At 42.4% G+C, this 23085-nt stretch overlaps 2 protein-coding genes and 1 long non-coding RNA gene across 3 annotated transcripts in view; 2 read left to right on the top strand and 1 right to left on the bottom strand.

Annotated features, from left to right (window-relative positions):
- Nucleotides 1–23085, top strand: part of LOC126764140 (brix domain-containing protein ZK795.3) — a 49122-nt gene that overhangs the window by 783 nt on the left and 25254 nt on the right. The gene's annotated exons all lie outside the window — the stretch shown is intronic.
- LOC126764367 (uncharacterized) lies at nt 186–801 on the top strand. Its single transcript, XR_007667979.1, has 2 exons — nt 186–500; nt 553–801. It is a non-coding gene; the product is annotated as an uncharacterized LOC126764367 (long non-coding RNA).
- Nucleotides 20301–21563, bottom strand: LOC126764152 (uncharacterized; the record flags this gene model as incomplete). Its single annotated transcript, XM_050481949.1, has 2 exons — nt 21044–21563; nt 20301–20554 (listed from the first exon to the last, which is right to left on the bottom strand). Coding segments are annotated over exons 1-2 (774 nt in total), but the record flags the coding sequence as incomplete, so codon positions are not given.

Raw genomic sequence — 23085 nt, 5'->3', positions numbered from 1 at the left:
TGAAAAGGTTAGATTGTTTACAATTATGAGGAAAACGAGCCTTGGCACATCTTAAACAGTAAATATGTAGGATTTTTAACAATTTTTCTTTGTTTGTTTTATCGCGTGATTCTTTTTTCGGTAAAGGTTCAGGAGAGCGGCTTTTCCGAAAACGTGCACCAATTTTCACGGGAAATGTCTTAAAATTCGCGTTTTTAATTCCAATTTACGAATATATACGGCGCGTTATCTATTTTTATGTTTTTTTGTAGTAAAAACAAAAAGAAAAATTATGATTTTGCACGATATTTACGCTATAAATGGCATCACTGTTCGAAATTCAATTGGATACTAGTGATACAAGCAGCGATCGGTTTCGAAATATCGATACTCTCGATATTAGAGACTAAACAAGAATTGATAAAAATGAGAGAAACATAATAGAAAAATAATAATAGTTGGAAAAATAAAAATAAATTAAAATATCGATATTCTCAATATTCGAGTCTGAACGAGAATTGGTAAAAATGAGAAATACATAATAGAAAAATTTATAATTCATTATTATTGCAGAAAGAAGAAGAAGTTGGACACAGAAGAATTATGAACGCCGGGGTGTTGGACCGACCAGGGTTATTTTTTTTCGAGCGCTCGAAATTGAATGAATTATAAATTTTTCTATTATGTATTTCTCCTTTTAACCAATTCTCGTTCAGACTCAAATATCGAGAGTATCGATAATTCGAAAACGATCAGTGCATAAATCAATAGATTCGAATTTACAACAGCGATGCCATAATTTCGAACATAACCTTGCCATTTTCGTTGAAGTGAAGTAGTTGTGAAGTTTTACATATTTTTATAAAAATAACAATAAAAACCATTTCTCTAATTAATTAATTAAAGAACATCAATAATTACGTGTATATAATTGATAGAACATATATTTTTAACATCTAAAGGCGTTTAAAGTGCAAAAGTGAATTTTTGATTTCGGGAAATACGATGTTTTTCTATTAAAACAAAGAAAATATTGTTTTTAAAAGCACGCGCCTAACATATTCGTAAAGTAGAACTAAAAACGAGTATTTTAAGACATTTCCCGTGAAAATTGGTGCACGTTTTCGGAAAAGCCGCTCTCCTGAACCTTTACCCTTTTTTCTATATTAACTACAAAAAAAATACTTTCTACATTCGCGTAGGACTCCTTCCTCGTTAGAGGCCTTCGGCCGCGCTTTAAAAAAATAACCCTGTTCGAACGAATACCCGGGGTGACTGAAGTACTTTCGCGTAGTACTCCTTTCTGTGTTAAAAATAAAAAAAATATATTGACTTTTTGTTATAAAGTGGTGATAGTGGTTATATTCTTTGGTTATTATGCACTCATATTCAAACAAAGTTTAAGTTTTCGTTATAAAATTGATAAATTTTGATTATTATTTCTGTCAGCGATTTCCATTTATTTTTTATGATACATTGGTTTGTATATTAGGTGACGATATATCTAAAATATGAGTTTGAGTGCAAAATAACCAAAAAATATAACTACTTTATATCCAAAACTCAAATTTTGTTTCAATATGAGTGCATGATAACCGTAAAATATAACCACTTTATATACAAAACTCAAATAATTGATAAATTTTGATTATTATATCTGTCAGCGATTTCAATTTATTTTTTATGATACATTGGTTTGTATTTTAGGTGACGATATATATATTATTAGGTTTATTTAAAATATGAGTTTTGGATATAAAGTGGTTATATTTTACCATTATCATGCACTCATATTGAAACAAAATTTGAGTTTTCGTAGAAAATATCCATATGCATGAATAGAGGAATTTTTGCGAAAAAGAGGAATTTTAGCGAATTGCCTTGTCATCACACGGCAGCGCTCCATTTCTTCGTAATTTTTGGTAAAAAAAAATGAGGTTCAAACGAGTGTAAAATGTAATTTTTAAAATAAAGATTTTTTAAATAAAAAACCTGCTAAAAGTGTAGGGTAAAATTTAGAATAGCATCCCCGGATTTCGGGGATAAAATGGGTATCAGTGGAAAATATTTATATATAGTTGCCGCTGACTTTTAGTTTTAAAGATACATTGGTAATTTGTATATTGTGAATAACTTTTTCACTTATATTATGCACTTTTCACTTACTAACACTTCACTATAACGTTTTAGTATATTAATTTTTTTAATATTTGTTGTAAATAAAGCTTTATTTTAATTATTTTATTTTAGTTACAATTCTCTGCATTTGCACAATAAGAAAAGGGTTGCCATGGTTATTTTTTTTGGAGCGTGATCTTAAGAAAGTCACCTTTCCAGTGATACCCGTTTTATTCCCGAAATCCGGGGATGCTGTTCTAAATCTCAGCCAAAGTGTAAAATGTTGATTTATTTAAAAGATTATAGTGTAATTTAATTAATTTAAAGAGAAAAATGTAAATAAAGTGGGTTTAACACGGTGTAATAGCTTCTTGAAATGGTCGAATTTTGCGAATTTTAGAACTTTATGGTCGAATATCTCGTAAACTAAGCGTTTGCGGTACCTATAACCCCATATATTTTTTAATCAGGAGGACTTCCTCTTTCCAACGGTACCTTCAAATTGCGGCGGCAAAGAAATCGGAATTGTGCCCGTAATTTATGTGACTGAAGTACTTTCGCGAAGTACTCCTTTCTGCGTTGGCGGCCTTCGGCCGCGCTCTAAAAAAATAATCCTGGCCGATCCAGACCCGGAGTGTCTCAGGTTTTTTTTGCGCTTCACAAAAATAATCCTGGCCGATCACAAATCATGATATATCAAGAAAAGGGGTAATATTTTCTATATTTGAAGTATAATCCTATTTTTTTATTAATTTAATTTCGTTTGATAAATGTCTAGATATGGCAATACTTATTATTTGTCAACACGGAACATTTATGTTATTGAGCATCTAATGAAATTTATGTAAAAAAGAAAATACTTATTTTAAGCAAATATCTAAATAATTAGCATAAAATAAATATGTAGAAAAAATGTAGTGAAGTGTATGTTTATAAAATGTGCATAATATGAAAGAAAGACTTACTATAAATCGAGAAATTGCAAAATAAAATTTTCGAAATTTTCTAATTTAGATACAAATATCTCGAAAATTATAAGTTTGCAGCGGCTATAATTATATATATTCTTAATCTGAATCATCAGCTCTATCCAACCATACCACTTTTAACCCTCATCGATACCCTCGGGTCTGGCCAGGCATATTTTGTTTTTAAATGTTATTTAAATATATTTAGAGTGTAGCAAACGACTTGCGCTTCCAGGTAGCGTCCTTGAATTTTATTGTCTTTAGAATTCAGAAAATTCAAGGATATCGTATCGAAAAGGACGAAAAAAAGATAGTATAATATTACACCTTAGTGAACCAATGGTGCTTGGCTAGAACCCATATATTTTGTATGAAAATATATGTATGAACTTTGGTATGTTTCTATCACTGCGCACGGTTGATTTATCTGTTTTCATGTTCGTTACATGTCCAAATTGGTTTGTGTGTTTATCTAGGTCAAATACTTTAGCTGCTAGAGCGTTTTAAAGGTTACGAAAAATGTAATTTTTCTGAAAATGTTAAATTTTTTGTGAACGCTATTGCCACGCCCCTGGTAGGGATAGAGGGGAAGTTGAGGGCTTTCCTGAAAGCCCCATGGGTGAAATAGCTCGCAAAATGTTTTAATTCCCCCCGGCTCCATACCCCCCCAACTGTACTGAAACAAAAGGGGCGACATGGTGAAAACCCATTTTCGCCTATTGCCACGCCCCCGGTGGGACCGCTGGAGCGTTTTAAAAGGTTAAGAAAAAATGTAATTTTTCTCAAAGTGTTACATTTTTTGTTAACGCCATTGCCACGCCAAGCGTGAACAAGTCAGTCAATTTGATTTCAACCAAATCGAGGGGTAAGAAATTTCAAAAATGTATCTATATTGTACATACATATACACGACAGCCGGTTCTACGCACCGGAATTGACTCGGATTTCATCCGACCAAGGGCTGTTTTTTCGGCGATCTAACCCCGTTTGGATCGGTGAGTATTAATTTGTGTTTGTCGTCATTAGAGCAATGCCTTGCAGCAGGGTTGCTCCGTATCCTCCTGACTCGCGCTGGCATTGAGTCCAACCCGGGCCCGGAGGAATTTTTCTGCTGCGTATGCGCAAAACGGCTCCATCCAAACTCCACCTCGGTCAGGTGTAACACATGCAATGGATGGAGCCATCTTAAGACCTGCTCAGGCCTTAAGACCCATAGGGAGTGGACCACGCGTTACGTGGCCCCATGTTGCCTGCGCAATATTGCGACACAAGCCTCTACGGCTGTGCAATCCGCACACAGTTCGCGCGCCGCGCCGCCACCCAACCCAAGTGGCCAACAAAGGACCTCCACGGTCCCTAGGAGCTCAATCAGGCAACATAACTCCCCTTCTGACTTGTCCCCCCCCCAACCTTCATCCCGCTCCAATCCTCGTGCGAGAACCAACCAGCAGCTCTTGGTCCCTCGCACAGTCTGTTCCGTGTGTCAGGCCGTCATACGCCGGAATGTGACATCCGTCAAGTGCAATTCTTGTACTGGCTGGTGTCATTTTTCGACGTGTTCCGGCCTGCGCACCACACGTGAGTGGAGTGACTCATACGTTGCCCCATGCTGCAGGAGTCTGCCCCCGCAACTCACAACAGTGGCGTCGCCAACCAACACCCCAGCGCGACAACCGCCCCTGCGGGTACTACAGCTGCAACAAATTCCACCCACACGTCACTCCCTCACCCCCAGGATCACCCACGGACACCCGCGACAAACCCGGCTACTTCAATTCAACTGCAACGGACTCCAGAGCAAGATCGAGGAGATAGTTGCACTAATGAATCGGGAACGTCTATCGATAGCTGCGGTCCAAGAAACCAAGTTAAACAGCCGCTCAGATCTTCTGAGTTGTGCAGGTTTCAACGTTATACGTAAAGATCGCGAGCGAGATAATGGTGGTGGCCTAGCTTTCATATTGCACAACACCGTGCAGTATCGTCTAATCGATGTAGACATCGACCCCAGGGATACTACCCTAGAATGTCAGGGTATAGCTATCCGGTCAGGCGATGTCGAGCTCGAAATATTTAATATATACATCCCTCCAGTTACATGTTGCCCAACAGGATATCACCCGAATATAAGTGCGCTACTTCGTGGTGAAAACCGTTTGGTACTAGGCGACTTTAACGCGCACCACGATCTTTGGCATTCCTGCCTGTCAAATGATCGTAGGGGGATGGAGCTGGCGGAACAGATTGACGATTCGACATTCTGCACAATGAATGACGAAGCCCCCACCAGAGTTATGGGCACTTGTAATAGCTCGCCGGACATTACCATTGCTAGCGGTGGTCTGATAAACAGCATAACCTGGCGACCTATGCTAACTCTCGCATCAGACCATCTGCCCATAATTATTTCGATCGAGAAGCCTCCTGATTTTGTTTCTGTGGACAACCGCACCTACTTTAACTTTAACAAAGCTAATTGGGTCGGCTTCACAGAATTTACTGAGAGCACCTTCAACGCTCTACCCATTCCTACGGACGTATGCGTTGGCGAACGTCAATTCCGCAAGGTGATCGCAGCAGCTACCGCTCGCTTCATACCGGCTGGAAGAATAGCGGAAATCCGCCCAAATTTCCCAGCCGAAGCAGCCGTTTTAGCTAATGAGCGCGACACCTTACGCCATGCCGATCCCGGGGATCCCCGAATACGGGATCTCAATTTGGAGATTCGGCGTATGGTAAATCAACATAAGCGGACGAAATGGTTAGAACACCTGAAGTCCTGCAACCTCTCCACCGGAGTGAGTAAGCTTTGGGCTACTGTCAAAGCTCTGTCTAACCCGAAGAGACATGACGACCGAGTTGAAGTTCAATTCAATGGTCATGCCTCTTCGGACCCGAAGAAGTGCGCGAGCTATTTTAGCCGGCAGTTCACACTGCACCCTTCGGTAGACAAAGCTAAACGATGTGTTAACCGACGGCTGCGCAAAATGCCAAACGACGGCGCGCCACTTACTTTCACCGGTGAGGAGGTTCAGGGTGTCATCAAAAAAGCAAAATCCTCCAAATCCATTGGCCCTGATGGAATCAACATGCTAATGCTAAAGCATCTAGGCTCGACGGGAGTAGAATATCTCACCAAGGTACTTAATCTGTCGCTGACCACTCTTCAAATACCCGATGTGTGGAAAGTCGGAAGAGTGGTCCCACTACTGAAACCTGGGAAACCCGCCAACAAAGGGGAATCTTATCGCCCGATAACTCTCCTCTCCCCAGTAGTGAAGACACTTGAGGCCTTGCTACTCCCGACCTTCACTCACCACCTGAGCCTAGCCAGCCACCAGCATGGATTCCGAAAAGTGCATAGCACCACCACAGCACTTAGCGTCATAAACGCCCAGATAGTTCGTGGCCTCAACCAGAAACCACCCTGCGAAAGAACGATCCTCGTAGCGTTGGACCTGTCAAAAGCCTTTGACACGGTCAATCACACAACGCTACTGCAGGACATTGAAACAACTACGCTCCCTCCAGGGTTAAAGAGGTGGACCATGAACTACCTGAGCGGTCGCCAGTCATCCGTACTATTTCGAGGTAAAACATCTAAACTGAGAAGAATTAAACAGGGGGTTCCGCAGGGTGGTGTCCTCTCCCCACTACTGTTTAATTTCTACATCTCGAAACTCCCACAGCCACCAGAGGGAGTTTCCATAACCTCGTACGCTGATGACTGCACGATATTGGCGTCGGGCAATGGAATCGATGGCATGTGTTCGAAGGTAAACAGCTACCTCTCCGATCTTTCTCGTTTCCTCACTGCACGAAATCTAACACTCTCCCCCACCAAATCCACAGCGACCATTTTTACCAACTGGACGAAGGAGTATAGACTTGAGCTTAACATTGCAGTCGACGGCGTCAAAATTCCGACTGTCAATAATCCTAAGATTTTAGGTGTAACTTTCGACAGTCTATGCTCCTTCTCTCCGCATTCGACCGCGATTATCGCCAAAGTACAGAGCCGCAACAAAATCCTCAAGTCGCTAGCCGGCAGCACATGGGGAAAAGACAAAGAAACGTTGTTGGCAACATACAAGGCAATCGGCCGGCCGGTCCTCAATTACGCAGCGCCCATATGGTCGCCTGGATGCAGTGGCACGCAGATGAGGAAACTTCAGACCTGCCAAAATACTGCACTCCGGACCACTACAGGATGTCTCTTGATGTCTCCGATTGAACACCTCCATAGTGAGACGCGCATGCTCCCGGTTAAGGAGCATAACGAACTCCTCTCCAGGCAGTTCCTGCTGGGATGCTTTCGCAGAAATCACCCCTGCAGCCATCTGCTTGGAGCGGAACCGCCTCCTAGGAGCATCAAGAGGTCATTCCTGGATTACGTCGACGACGTCGTACAGTACGCCGACCGGACTTCGGACGCAACTAACTTTCGACAGGTACTGACCGCCATTCACAGTGGAGCCATCAACACCTTCACCGACTCCCTTCCCGTGAATGGCGTTCTTGGAGTTAAACCACCACCCATCGCAGACGAAGAGCTCCAGCTGCCGCGAGAAACGCGTGTGACCCTTGCGCAACTTCGTTCTGGATACTGTAGCAGGTTAAACTCCTACTTATCCAGAATAGACCCTGACATACTCGATGTATGTCCTGCATGCAACGAGTCTCCGCATGACACTGACCACCTCTTTGCATGCCCCACAAACCCTACCCATCTAACACCCTCCTCCCTTTGGTCCGACCCCGTCGAAACAGCACGTTTCTTGGGCCTACCGTTAGATGACCTCGACGACAACTCAAATGATATTTACCATCCCAACGGGGATTGAATCTCCGTTAAAACAACAACAACAACAACTAAGTGTATCAGACCGTTGGTCTCGACCAGGGTTAACCCTGAAATCGTGCGATGGTATACCAAAGCCGACCCAATTCACCTTCTACATCGTAACGCATTTACTATTTGGGAAAAAATTAACAGAACTTCAACTGCACAACTACAAAACTGAGCAAATTCAGTGGTAAATAGAGTAACACACGATGCAAGGATTTTAGGAATGTAAACAACGGTATTTTAAAACATTTAATTATTATACTCATCAGCACCTTACAAAAAGATAGCGTTTCTAATAAGTTGTCAACAGCTTTATATACAGAGATGCTCAAAAGAATTTACACAACGAATTTTTTTTTCACATTCCACAGAAATCGGGTTCTGTTCTTGTCGTTGTTGTTGCTGTGCAAAAAAACTTATATGTTGTTGTAAACCTTGATCTATCCGATAGCAACCAAGAAATTTTCCTGCAGTTTAAGGGATGTTGATGATTGGTAGGTTAGTTTGAATTTCCTTCAAGAAACAATTGTTGATTTCTTGTTTCTTCGCAAAACCAGCGTTGCCATTTTCGCAATTTATTGAAAAAATGTATTAATATGTAATTAGTACTAGATTTCTTCTGTTCTGCATAGTAGCACAAGAAAATTTACCGCAGGAAATTTTTTTCTTGAGCAATTAAGAGCTGGATACTAAAGGTCCGTCAATTTGGTAAAGGTAACAATACATAGGACTGAAAACAGATTAAGTGAGCTGACGGTAGTCCAAAGTATTTACACACATTTTTAGAGCGTCAAAAGTATTTACACAAAACCTAAACTTTAGTTTCTTGTATAATCAATTATTTTTAAATTTTTATGTTTAGCCTAACTTATTGTAATAAGGTTGTGAATTAATAATTGGTTCATCTTCTTTCGCATCGATAACTGCCTGCAATCTGCTTGGAATTGATTCCACTGAATTGTGTGCAAAATCTGCTGTCAATTCGGACCAAATTTCGGATATTTCAGTAATTGTGTTTATTTATTTATTTTATTTATTTATTTATTTATTTATTTAACGCCAATCGGCACTATACATTTAATAACAATTATAATTCTAAATAAGACAACAGGCTTAAACATATAAAATTAGGAATTAAACTCGTAGCCTAGTTCGTATGCTAGTATTTTAATAAAGCTTTTTTAACGATCTTTCTGAGGTTCTGTAGAGACCCGCTGAAGAAGTTGATGTCACCGTGCAAAGAGTTTACCAATCTACAGATTCTTTCCTTTGGGCCATTGATTACATAGTTTTTGTTCGATCTGCAAGTTTTCAGGATCCTCATCTGTCTAAGGTTAAGCTCATTTGGTACGATTTCAAAGTCTGCAAGGATTTCTGGGGCATCAATTAATCCATTGAGGATTTTGAATAAGAAGATGAGGTCTGCTACCTGTCGTCGAGATTTCAGGTCATTTATTTTCAGGATTCTTCGGACGTCTTCAGTTGAATTGATATTACGTTTTCGGTTCTTATCAATTGCCATCTGACTTTTTCAATAATGTTTAGGTCGGGGCTCTGCGAAGGCCATGGAAGTACAACTTGCTGTGTTTCATTTAAAAGTTTCTTAAATAGCCATCCCTTATGACGTGAAGCATTGTCGTAATGTAAAATGCATGGTCGTTTAAAATTGTAGTATACCTGGACTGATTTAAAGTGCCCTCAAATGGTACCAAATCTTTAAAGCCGTAATAAAGCAAACATCCCCAAAACAATAGGATGCCTCCTCCGAATCTGTTTAGCGGCTGAACTGCATCTATTTTCTTCTCACGTGGAAAATGCATAAATGGTTTACTAAACGATCCGTGGAATTGAAATGCAGCCTCATCTGTCCACAGTACATTGTACCAAAACTATGTAGGATCTTGGATGTACTCTAGAGCAAATGACAGGCGTCTTGCTTTATTAATTTCAGAAATGTCGACCAATTTTCGTACAACGTAAGTGCTTATATTAATTTCTTTTAGTCTCCGACGAAAAGTCATTGCTGACTTTTTTCCAACGAGTTGATTTGATGCTGCTGCATGCCTAACGGGACTTATTGTGGGATTTTGTATGTCTATCCCTATTAATTTTCGACATTCTCTTTGAGGCTTCACCGGTTTCCGCTCTGTCCTTTTCACCTTGTCCAAGCAATTATTATTCACCTTCTTTTTAACTAAATTGTAAACCGTTTTCCTTGAAATTTTTTAACAATTTAGATTAGATTAGATTTATTGATGAGGAATGCACCGCGACCTTTGATCTATTGTGCCCTCTCCTAAATCGCATGGACTCACTTAGCCCCAGCACGTCGATGAATTCCAATATTTTACTGGGTGCTAATGAGTCGATGCAATTCCTGTCCGGAAACATGGATCCGAGGGCCTTAATCCTGCGTCTGCACACTGCTGTGCAGTCGATCAGCAGGTGTTCCGGTGTTTCAGGCTCCATGTCGCAGAACCGGCAGTTAGTGCAAGAAGATAGGCCCATGTTATATAAATGCCTATTTAACTTGCAGTGGCCAGTATAAAATGCGACCAAGAGCCTAAGCTTATTTTCCTGGGGAGGTTGATTACAACTTTGAACCTGCTCATGTTGTACCCTCCCATTAGCAACCGCACACTCCCTCTTCTTTGCGAAGTAGCTCCTTTATGGTATGGGGACCCACCCCTGTAAAGGGTTCAGGACCTACCATTTTGGTGGAGGCTGCGGAGCGAGCAAGCTCGTCTGCCAGTTCGTTACCGGCTATTCCTTTGTGACCTGGCACCCAAATTAGGTGCACCTGGTTTCTTTCCGCAAGTCTGTTCAGCCTTTCTCTGCACTCCTGCACTAGCAGCGACTTGATCTCGTAGGAGGAGATCGCTTTTAGTGCTGCTTGACTATCGCTAAGTATGGCTATCCGCTCATTGCGATAGTTGCGATGGAGGTTTATATCTATGCACCGACTTATGGCAAAGACTTCCGCCTGGAAAATGCTCAGAAACTCCCCCATAGGTATGGAGAGCTTGGTGCGTGGACCCGCGATCCCTGCACCAATTCCCTCCGACATTTTTCAGCCGTCGGTGTACCACCTCAAAGTGCTGTTCCTCAGCAGCAGTTCAAGGGTGGAGTTGTTCCACTCATCCTTGCTTCCGAGGGTGACCTTAAACTTCTTAGTGAAGATAACCGTTTTGGTAGTGCTGTCCTTTGGGAGGAGGGCGATTGGTATATTGCCACTTATCTTTTCCATCCTCTGGGACGAGATTACCTTTCCTTTGCCAAACCCTTTTGCCGTTATTTGCAGAAGCGTGCTCTTGGCTACTTGGCCGATAAACAAGTGCAGCGGTGTGAGTTCAAGCAGGGCCTCCATAGCTGCCGTTGGGCAGGTGCGCATTGCGCCCGTCATGCAGACACAGGCTAGCCGCTGCAGCTTCGATAATTTAATTCCTACCGAGGTCTGCGACGCTATTGAGGCCCAGGCTACCGCCCCGTACGTGATAATCGGTCGCACTATCATGGTGTACAACCACCTAACAATCCTTGGCTTACAGCCCCAGGACTTACCCGCCAGCCGATTGCACACCATTAATGCCTTTGTTGCTTTGACCAAGGTCAGGTCCACGTGCTGCTTCTACCGCAAAGTGGAGTCTCGCGTGAGACCAAGGATTGTGACATTTACTACAGTGGCCATATAAAGGGAGCGAAAGTTTAGTGTTGCATTCTTGGTGGGAGAGAGACTCCGTCGCCGAGTGCTATCATTCACTTCGGTGAATGAACGTCTAGACACAATCCTCATCAAAGCGAGGTTCTTCAACATATCGCTGAGTTGCGCCCACGCCTCGACGGAAGAGAAGGACGATGTGACCAAAGATGCCTTCTATGAGTGCTTGGAGCGCGCCTGTGACAGCAGCCCCCGCCACGATGTCAAAATCGTGCTTGGCGATTTTAACGCCAGGGTGGGCAAAGAAGGTATATTTGGCATTACGGTCGGTAAATTCAGACTCCTCGCCGAAACACCCCTAAATGGGTTGAGGCTGATTGACTTCGCCGGGGCCCGAAATATGGTTACCTGTGGTACTAGATTCCAGCGCAAGAAGATACATCAAGCTACCTGGCTGTCTCCGGATCGAAAAGCCACCAATTAGATCGACCATGTTGTGATAGACGGAAGACTCCGTGTTCTAGACGTGCATAAGCTCCGAGGTCCCGCTTCTGTGCAGCAAAAAACACACGTCAACAAACACAGGAAGGTTCGACGTCGAGAAGCTGCAATCACAACAGACAGCCGAACGATTTGCTACTCGGCTTGCACTCCTGCTTTCTGAGAGCACTCGTCAACAACTCGGTATAAGGGAACTGTGGGACGGCATTTCAAACTCCTTACGTACAGCTGCAACCGAAACCATTGGTTTTCGGAAAGTGCAAAAGAACAGCTGGTACGACGAGGAGTGCCGTGTCGCAGCGGAGAGAAAACAGGCTGCCTACATCGCAACGTTACGATCGACCACAACACGTGCGGGATGGGATAGATACCGAGAGTTGAAGAGGGAAGCGAGACGCATTTGCAGACAGAAAAAGAATGCGTGAGTGTGAAGAGATTGATAAGCTGGCCGACAGGGGTAATGCTCGAAAATTCTACAAAAAATGCGGCGGCTTACAGAAGGTTTCAAAACCGGAGCATACTCTTGTAGAACCCCCTAAGGTGATCTAGTCATCGATGCCCAGAGCATACTTAAATTATGGAGGGAACACTTCTCCAGCCTGCTGAATGGCAGTGAACGCACAACACCAGGAGAAGGAGAACCTGATTCCCCAATCGATGACGATGGAGCAGACGTTCCATTACCCGACCATGAAGAAGTTCGAATAGCAATTGCCTGCCTCAAGAACAACAAAGCGGCAGGGGCCGACGGACTGCCGGCCGAGCTATTCAAACACCGCGGCGAAGAAGTAATAGGGAGCATGCATCAGCTTCTTTGTAAAATATGGTCGGACGAAAGCATGCCCAACGATTGGAATTTAAGTGTGCTATGCCCAATCCATAAAAAAGGAGACCCCACAATCTGCGCTAACTATCGTGGGATAAGCCTCTCAACATCGCATATAAGGTTCAATCGAGCGTATTGTGTGAAAGATTAAAACCCACCGTCAACAAACTGATTGGACCTTATCAGTGTGGCTTTAGACCTGGCAAATCAACAACCGACGAGGTACTCATCATGCGCCAAATCTTGGAAAAGACCCGTGAAAGGAGAATCGACACACACCACCTCTTCGTCGATTTCAAAGCTGCTTTCGACAGCACGAAAAGGAGCTGCCTTTATGCCGCGATGTCTGAATTTGGTATCCCCGCAAAAGTAATATGGCTGTGTAAACTGACGTTGAGCAACACCAAAAGCTCCGTCAGGATCGGGAAGGACCTCTCCGAGCCGTTCGATACCAAACGAGGTTTCAGACAAGGCGACTCCCTATCGAGCGACTTCAATCTGCTGATGGAGAAAATTATTCGAGCTGCAGAACTTAATCGAGCAGGTACAATCTTTTATAAGAGTGTACAGCTGTTGGCGTATCATGATATCAATATCATCGGCCTCAACATCCGCGCCGTTAGTTCTGCTTTCTCCAGGCTGGACAAGGAAGCACAGAAAATGGGTCTGGCAGTGAACGAGTGCAAGACGAAATATCTCCTGTCATCAAACAAACAGTCGTCACACTCGCGACTTGGCTCTCACGTCACTGTTGACAGTCATAACTTGGAAGTTGTAGATAATTTCGTCTATTTAGGAACCAGTATTAACACTACCAACAATGTCAGCCTGGAAATCCAACGCAGGATTGCTCTTGCCAACAGGTGCAACTTCGGACTGAGTAGGCAATTCAAAAGTAAAGTCCTCTCTCGACGAACAAAAGCCAAACTCTATAAGTCGCTCATAATTCCCGTCCTGCTATATTGTGCAGAGGCTTGGACGATGACAGCAACCGATGAGTCGACGTTACGAGTTTTCGAGAGAAAGGTGCTGCGAAAGATTTATGGTCCTTTGCGCATTGGCCTCGGCGAATATCGCATTCGATGGAACGATGAGCTGTACAAATATACGACGACATTGACATAGTTCAGCGAATTAAAAAACAGCGGCTACGCTGGCTCGGTCATGTTGTACGGATGGACGAAAACACTCCAGCTCTGAAAGTATTCGACGCAGTACCCGCCTAGGGAAGCAGAGGAAGAGGAAGACCTCCACTCCGTTGGAATTACCAAGTGGAGAAGGACCTGGCTACGCTTGGAATATCCAATTGGCGCCACGTAGCGAAAAGAAGAAACGACTGGCGTGCTGTTGTTAACACGGCTATAATCGGCTAAGCGGTGTCTACGCCAATTAAGAAGATTTGAAATTCCTAATACGAAGCAGTTGCCTGCGGGCTAGCTCATAAGCCAGTTCGTTCCAGGCTATACCTTTGTGATCGGATACCCAGATAAGGGTACTTTCTTTCGATCTGATAGACTTTTCAGCCATTCTTACACGCCTGCACCAATAGCGATTTGATCTCGTACACAGAGATCGCTTTAAGTGCCGCTTGACATTGCGATAGTTGCGTTGGAGGTTTATATCTACACACCGAGAGCAAAGACCTCTGCTTGGAATATGCTCAGAAAACTTCCCATAGGTGTGGAGAGTTTTGTATGTGGTCCTCCTTCACCTATTTCTTCCGACGGTTTTGAGCCGTCGGTGTATCACTTGATTGTTCTATCCCTAAGCAGTAGTTCGAGAGTGGAATTATTCCATTCAGCTTTACTGCTAAGGGTAATATAAACTTCTTAATGAAGTTTACACTTTTGGTAATGCTGTCCTTGGGAGAAGAGCCAGTGACATTTCGCCACTTAAGTCCTCATGTTCAAGGAAGAGATTACCTTACCTCTGCCAAACCCTTCTGCTGTCATTTGGAGCAATATGTGTTTGGCTGCCTGACCAATTATTGGGGGAAGCGGTGTGAAATTAGGTTATTATTAAGGAATTAAATAATTTTAGTGAATAAAAAATGGGTAAGCGCAAGTCTTGTGATGAGGACACTAGAGCTGTGATCGTACAGATGCACAACGATAGGAAATCTTACGGTGATAATGCAAATACCTTAAATATCTCCAAACGTATGGCTTTGATGCACTTAAGTATTTCAACCAAAATAAAACAACAAAACAAGTTCCAAGAAAGAAAAGAGGTCGGAAATCGACTTTTCGGGAGAAGGAGTTAACTCGTCCTCACAAGACGGCAAATCAAATTCGAGGTGCGGTTTTTGGAGATAATCCAAATGCACCATCTGTAGATATCGTCGAAAGATGATAATGCGAGGGACTCTTTGGAAGAGCTTCAAGGAAGAATTCATTACTCTTTGAACGCAATCGAAGGAGCCGCATAGAGTTTGCAAAAAAAAAAAAATACCGACATTGGACAGTAAAAGTGTGGAAAATAGTATTATTTTCTGATAAAAGTAAGACAAATAGGGTTTCTTCAGATAGGAAAACTAATGTCCGCAATCCTCGATGCAAGGAGTTGGACCCTAAATACACTGGGCCAACTTTAAAACATGGTGGGGGCTGTATAATAATTTTGGGTGCTATGTCGTGGCGAGGTGTTGGGCTTATTTATAAAATCGATGGGCGCATGAACCAGTTTGAATACATATCAATCATGGACAACGTAATGTTACCATATGCTGATGACAATATGTCCGTAACGTGGACTTACCAGCAGGATAACGACTCGGAACATAATGTGCGTGGTACAAAGCAATGATTTCAGGAAAACATGGTGACTCTATTAGACTGGCCTTCATTCAGCCCCGACCTAAATCCAATTGAAAATCTTTGAACACATTTGAAGAAAAGAGTTCGTCCCCATAAAGTTGGAAATTTCCAGAAATTATTCGAAAAGGACATCTGCAAAAGTTTAGTGGAGCCGATGGCTCGCAGATGTCAAGCCGTGATTGACATTAATGGGTTTGCAACCAAATATTAACTTTAAAACCGAAATAAAAAGCATTTTTCCAAAAATCAAGAAAGCGTTGTTAATGCGCGACCTATGTTTGACTTTGAAGTCGTAAAATGCCTTTATTTCATAAAAGCTCTCTTATAACAAAAAAAATATATATATTATTTACAATAACGATATTTTTACAATTTATCTTTAAAGCATATAGTTAAAATGTTTTTCTCGAAAATCAAAATATCAATAAATTTGTATATTTCCTACCAGCGTTGTTAATTAGTTGCACGCGTCTGTATTTTATTGCCATTTCTTCTTCTTCTTCTTAATTGGCGTAGAAACCGCTTAAGCGATTATAGCCGAGTTAACAACAGCGCGACAGTCGTTTCTTCTTTTCGCTACGTGGCGCCAATTGGATATTCCAAGCGAAGCCAGGTCCTTCTCCACTTGGTCCTTCCAACGGAGCGGAGCTCTTCCTCTTCCTCTGCTTCCCCCGGCGGGTACTGCGTCGAATACTTTCAGAGCTGGAGTGTTTTCGTCCATCCGGACAACATGACCTAGCCAGCGTAGCCGCTGTCTTTTAATTCGCTGAACTATGTCGATGTCGTCGTATATCTCGTACAGCTCATCGTTCCATCGAATGCGGTATTCGCCGTGGCTAACGCGCAAAGGACCATAAATCTTTCGCAGAACTTTTCTCTCGAAAACTTGCAACGTCGACTCATCCGTTGTTGACATCGTCCAAGACTCTGCACCATACAGCAAGACGGCAATTATGAGTGACTTATAGAGTTTGGCTTTTGTTCGTCGAGAGAGGACTTTACTTTTCAATTGCCTACTCAGTCCGAAGTAGCATCTGTTGGCAAGAGTTATCCTGCGTTGGATTTCTAACCTGACATTGTTGGTGGTGTTTACGCTGGTTCCAAGATAGACGAAATTATCTACGACTTCAAAGTTATGACTGTCAACAGTGACGTGAGTGCCAAGTCGCGAGTGCGACGACTGTTTGTTTGATGACAGGAGATATTTCGTCTTGCCCTCGTTCACTGCCAGACCCATTTGTTTTGCTTCCTTGTCCAGCCTGGAGAAAGCAGAACTAACGGCGCGGGTGTTGAGGCCGATGATATCAATATCATCGTCATACGCCAGCAGCTGTACACTCTTATAGAAGATGGTACCTTCTCTATTTAGTTCTGCTGCTCGAACTATTTTCTCCAAAAGCAGGTTGAAAAAGTCGCACGATAGGGAATCGCCTTGTCTGAAACCTCGTTTGGTATCGAACGGCTCGGAGAGGTCCTTCCCGATCCTGACGGAGCTTTTGGTGTTACTCAACGTCAGTTTACACAGCCGTATTAGTTTTGCGAAGATACCAAATTCAGACATCGCGTCATAAAGGCAGCTCCTTTTCGTGCTGTCGAAAGCAGCTTTGAAATCGACGAAGAGGTGGTGTGTGTCGATTCTCCTTTCACGGGTCTTTTCCAAGATTTGGCGCATGGTGAATATCTGGTCGGTTGTTGATTTGCCAGGTCTGAAGCCACACTGATAAGGTCCAATCAGTTTGTTGACGGTGAGCTTTAATCTTTCACACAATACGCTCGATAGAACCTTATATGCGATGTTGAGGAGGCTAATCCCACGGTAGTTGGCGCAGATTGTGGGGTCTCCTTTTTATGGATTGGGCATAGCACACTTAAATTCCAATCGTTGGGCATGCTTTCGTCCGACCATATTTTACAAAGAAGCTGATGCATGCACCTTATCAATTCTTCGCCGCCGTGTTTGAATAGCTCGGCCGGCAATCCGTCGGCCCCTGCCGCTTTGTTGTTCTTCAGGCGGGCAATTGCTATTCGGACTTCTTCATGGTCGGGTAATGGAACGTCTGCTCCATCGTCATCGATTGAGGAATCAGGTTCTCCTTCTCCTGGTGTTGTGCGTTCACTGCCATTCAGCAGGCTGGAGAAGTGTTCCCTCCATAATTTAAGTATGCTCTGGGCATCAGTGACTAGATCACCTTTGGGGGTTCTACAAGAGTACGCTCCGGTCTTGAAACCTTCCGTAAGCCGCCGCATTTTCTCGTAGAATTTTCGAGCATTACCCCTGTCGGCCAGCTTATCAAGCTCTTCGTACTCACGCATTTCAGCCTCTTTCTTCTTCTGTCTAAAAATGCGTCTCGCTTCCCTCTTCAACTCTCGGTATCTATCCCATCCCGCACGTGTAGTGGTCGATCGTAACGTTGCGAGGTAGGCAGCCTGTTTTCTCTCCGCTGCGACACGCACTCCTCGTCCTACCAGCTGTTCTTTTGCACTTTCCGAAAACCAATGGTTTCGGTTGCAGCTGTACGTAAGGAGTTTGAAATTCCGTCCCACAGTTCCCTTATACCGAGTTGTTGACGAGTGCTCTCAGAGAGCAGGAGTGCAAGCCGAGTAGCAGAACCTTCCTTGTGTTTGGTGGCGCGCGTTTTTTGCTGCACAGAGGCGGGTGCGGATCTTAGCTGCAACAAGTTAGTGGTCCGAGTCGATGTTAGGACCTCGGAGCGCACGCACATCTAAAACACTGGAGACTTGTCTTCCGGCTATCACAACATGATCGATCTGGTTGGTAGTTTTTCGATCCGGAGACAGCCAGGTAGCTTGATGAATCTTCTTATGCTGGAATCTAGTACTACAGATAACCATATTTCGGGCCCCGGCGAAGTCAATCAGCCTCAACCCATTAGGGGATGTTTCGTCGTGGAGGCTGAATTTACCGACCGTAGTGCCAAAGACACCTTCTTTGCCCACCCTGGCGTTAAAGTCGCCAAGCACGATTTTGACATCGTGGCGGGGGCAGCCTTCATAAGTGCGCTCCAAGCACTCATAAAAGGCATCTTTGGTCACATCGTCCTTCTCTTTCGTCGGGGCGTGGGCGCAGATCAGCGATATTATTATTGCCATTTCAGAATGCAAAAATCTTTCGAAGTAATATTATTACTCCACTTTTCAGAAATTACGCTATATGCTCGAACATTTATGGAATAAAGGCTTACAATCGCTTAAATGTTGGGACTGGTTTCTGTCCAGAAGCAGGTTATAGTATGTCCATAGTTCAGAATACTAAATTTTTTAGAAACCCAAGACATTAAGTTAGCAAGGAAGTTATTATTTCTTGTTTCGTGCTTCATAACTTTATATTGGAGCACGAAGGATTTTCTGATGGCCCTTCCAACCAACGAGGCGAAGCAAGAGCGAAAAAGGAAAGGCTTACTACTTTGTTGTCAGCTTATCATCACTACATAACATAAAACAAAGTCGCTTTCTCTGTCCCCATGTATGCTTAAAACTAAAACTACACAACGGATTTTGATGCGGTTTTTTTAATAGATAGAGTGATTGAAGGGGAAGGTTTATATGAAATGGGGTATTCCATACCAAATCGACCAATTTTGAACCCGACGCCTTTAGATTTTGCTGAAACTTATCCATTCTTTTCTACCCTTTGAAAAACATTTTTGAGAATTTTTTCAAAATTTTTTGTCCAACTTCAAAAAAAAGTTATGAATTTTCCAAAAAAAAAGGCTTTTTTATTTTCAAATAGCCATAACTTTTGTAGAAATTGACTTTTGGGGACCTTTTTTTAAAATTTTTGTTTTTGAATGAACTTTTCGAAAAAATACATTAAAAAAAGTAGCACGATCAATTATATAAAATAATCGGTTTTTAAATAAAATCGTCATTTTTTGGAAGTTCGCCATTTTGTGAAAGTTCGCCATTTTTTTTTTGTTTTTTCCTCAAAAAAGAACTACAATTAATTTGACAACTATCCCTGCTAATCTCGGAGTGGGCCGATGTTTTTTTTTTATATATTTTTTTATTTATTATTATTAAATTAATTTAATGAATACATATGGTTGAATCACAAAACTTATTAAATACTAAAAATTTGAGATCGTTGTAAGGTACAGATCAAAATCAGGTAATCAGCGGTGTTGTGGAATCTGATAGTTGTCGGAATCAGAATTGAAACCGATAAAAAAAAGCAGTAGGGGTCATGAATTCAGACATTATTGGTTTGATATTCGAAACAGAATTTGTATTGGTTTTGGATGTCACTGAAACCAATTTTATCGGTTTTGCTGTCAGAAACAAAGCAAGAAGAAAATCGCACACAGATTTGAAATGTAAGTTAAGAAATCGAGTTGTTTTATTGTTACCAATTGATTTATCTTTATTTCTATAGGAGAAAACATAAGAATAAAGTATGAAATGTCTTAATTATTGAGTTTTGGAAATGCGGATTTTTAAGTGGGGGAGCCGCTTTAGAGGCTTCACGTTTTTTTTGTTTGGGCGGGAAAGAAATAATTAAAGCGAAATTTCGAGGGTTTATAGATATATATTTAAACATCACCCGAAAATTTTTTGTATACGAATTCTTTAATTTAATTCTTCTCAGTTCGGATGTTTCACATCGAAATAGTACGGATGATTGACGACCGTTCAGGTAGTTCATGGTCCACCTCTTTAACCCTGACGGAAGAAGCGTGGTTTTTTCAATGTCCTGCAATGGCGTTGTGTGGTTGAGTGTGTCAAAAGCTTTTGACAAGTCCAACGCTACGAGGATCGTTCTCTCGCATGGTGGCTTCTGGTTGAGGCCACAAACTATCTGAGCGTTTATGACGCTATGTGCTGTGGTGGTGCTGTGCACTTTTCGGAATCCATGCTGGTGGCTGGCTAGGCTCAGGCGGTGAGTGAAGGTCGGGAGTAGCAAGGCCTCAAGTGTCTTCACTACTGGGGAGAGCAGAGTTATCGGTCGATAAGATTCTCTTTTGTTGGCGGGTTTCCCAGGTTTCAGTAGTGGGACCACTGTTCCGACTTTCCACACATCGGGTATTTGAAGAGTTGTCAGCGACAGATTGAGCAACTTGGTGAGATAGCCTACTCCCGTCGAGCCTAGATGCTTTAGCATTAGCATGTTGATTCCATCAGGGCCAATGGATTTTGCTTTGTTGATAACACTCTGAACCTCCTCATCGGTGAAAGTAAGTGGCGCGCAGCCGTTTGGCATTTTGCGCAGCCGTCGGTTAACACATCTCTTGGCTTTGTCTACCGAAGGGTGCAGTGTAAACTGCCGGCTAAAGTAGCTCACGCACTTCTTCGGGTCCGAAGAGGCATGACCATTGAATTGAACCTCAACTCGGTCGTCGTGTCTCTTCGGGTTAGACAAAGCTTTGACAGTATCCCAAAGCTTACTCACACCGGTGGAGAGGTTGCATGACTTCAGGTGCTCTATGCATTTCGTCCGCTTATGTTGATTTACCATTCGCCGAATCTCCAAATTGAGATCCTTTAATGGGGGATCCCCGGGATCGGCATGGCGTAAGGTGTCGCGCTTATTAGCTAAAGCGGCTGGGATATTGGGGCGGATTTCCGCTATTCTTCCAGCCGGGATGAAGTGAACGGTAAAGAAGGTACGGTTACCCACAGAAACGAAATCGGGAGGTTTCTCGTTCGAGATAATTATGGGCAGATGGTCTGATGCGAGAGTTAGCATAGGTTGCCAGGTTATGCTATTTATGAGACCACCGCTAGCAATGGTAATATCGGGCGAGCTGTTACAGGTGCCCATAACTCTGGTGGGGGCTTCGTCATTCATTGTGCAGAATGTCGAATCGTCAATCAGTTCCGCCAGCTCCATCCCCCTACGATCATTTGACAGGCAGGAATGCCAATGATCGTGGTGCGCGTTAAAGTCGCCTAGTACCAAACGGTTTTCGCCACGAAGTTGCGCGCCTATATTCAGGTGATATCCTGTAGGGCAACATGTAACTGGGGAGATGTATACATATTTTAAATATTTCGAGCTCGACATCGCCTGACCGGATAGCTATACCCTGACATTCTAGGGTAATATCTTTGCGGTAGTTATGTTGCTCAAACTTTCTTCCGTTCAAATAAAACACTTTAAACACCTTGTTTCTTCGAAGGTTACACCAATAATAATTTTTATTTCTCAAACCAATTCCACACGAAGTCAAGCAAGTAAAATAAATTTGATGAGTCAGTAAAATTAAAACAATAATAATTGCACAAAAGTTGATAACAGGAAGTAAGTATTAATTACAATTTTTGCAAGTATTAATTACAACTTTTGCAATGATTTAAATAATAAAACAAATTTAATGGCATGTTCTTACTATTCCATTGGTGTCTTATGAAGTCAAGCAAGTAAAATAAATTTGATGAGTCAGTAAAAATTAAAACAACAACAATTGCACAAAATTTGATAACAGGAAGTAAGTATTAATTACAGTTGTTGCAATGCCTCAAATAATAAAATAAATTTAATGATATGTTCTTATTATTCTATTGGTGCCTTCTGGGTTTTGGTGGGGGTTGATGTGACGATATAACTCCTCCCCCCTTAGAGTAGAGCGATGGCCACAACGAAGTTGGTGGAGACAGAGCGGCTTCAGTGGGCTAAGGATAATACCGAATTCTGGTGTTTTTCCATAACAGAGTTACACAAGTGATAGTTAAGGTGATGAGTATCAATGTTGTTATCGTTATTATGTTTCTCCTTTGAATTGCATCCTTTCTTAATCTCGTAATATCATTTTTATACTCTCGCAACAAAGTTGCTAAGGAGAGTATTATAGTTTTGTTCACATAACGGTTGTTTGTAAGTCCTAAAACTAAAAGAGTCAGATATAGGGTTATATATACCAAAGAGATCAGGGTGACGAGTAGAGTCGAAATCCGGATGTCTGTCTGTCCGTCCGTGCAAGCTGTAACTTGAGTAAAAATTGAGATATCATGATGAAACTTGGTACACGGCATATTTGGACGTAATTATTTTGGAAAAGTGGGCGTGGCCCCGCCCCCTACTAAGTTTTTTGTACATATCTCGGAAACTACTATTGCTATGTCAACCAAACTCTACAGAGTCGTTTTCTTCAGGCGTTTCCATATACAGTTCAAAAATGGAAGAAATCGGATAATAACCACATCCACCATACAAAGGTTATGTTGAAAATCACTAAAAGTGCGTTAGCCGACTAACAAACAACGTCAGAAACACTAAATTTTATGGAAGAAATGGCAGAAGGAAGCTGCACCCATGGTTTTTTTAAAATTGAAAATGGGCGTGGCGTCGCCCACTTATGGACCATAAACCATATCTCAGGAACTACTCAACCGATTTCAATGAAATTCGGTAT

The sequence above is a fragment of the Bactrocera neohumeralis genome, unplaced genomic scaffold (assembly GCF_024586455.1).
Source record: "Bactrocera neohumeralis isolate Rockhampton unplaced genomic scaffold, APGP_CSIRO_Bneo_wtdbg2-racon-allhic-juicebox.fasta_v2 cluster09, whole genome shotgun sequence".
NCBI lineage: Eukaryota > Metazoa > Arthropoda > Insecta > Diptera > Tephritidae > Bactrocera > Bactrocera neohumeralis.
This window is presented reverse-complemented; position numbering and strand designations above follow the sequence as displayed.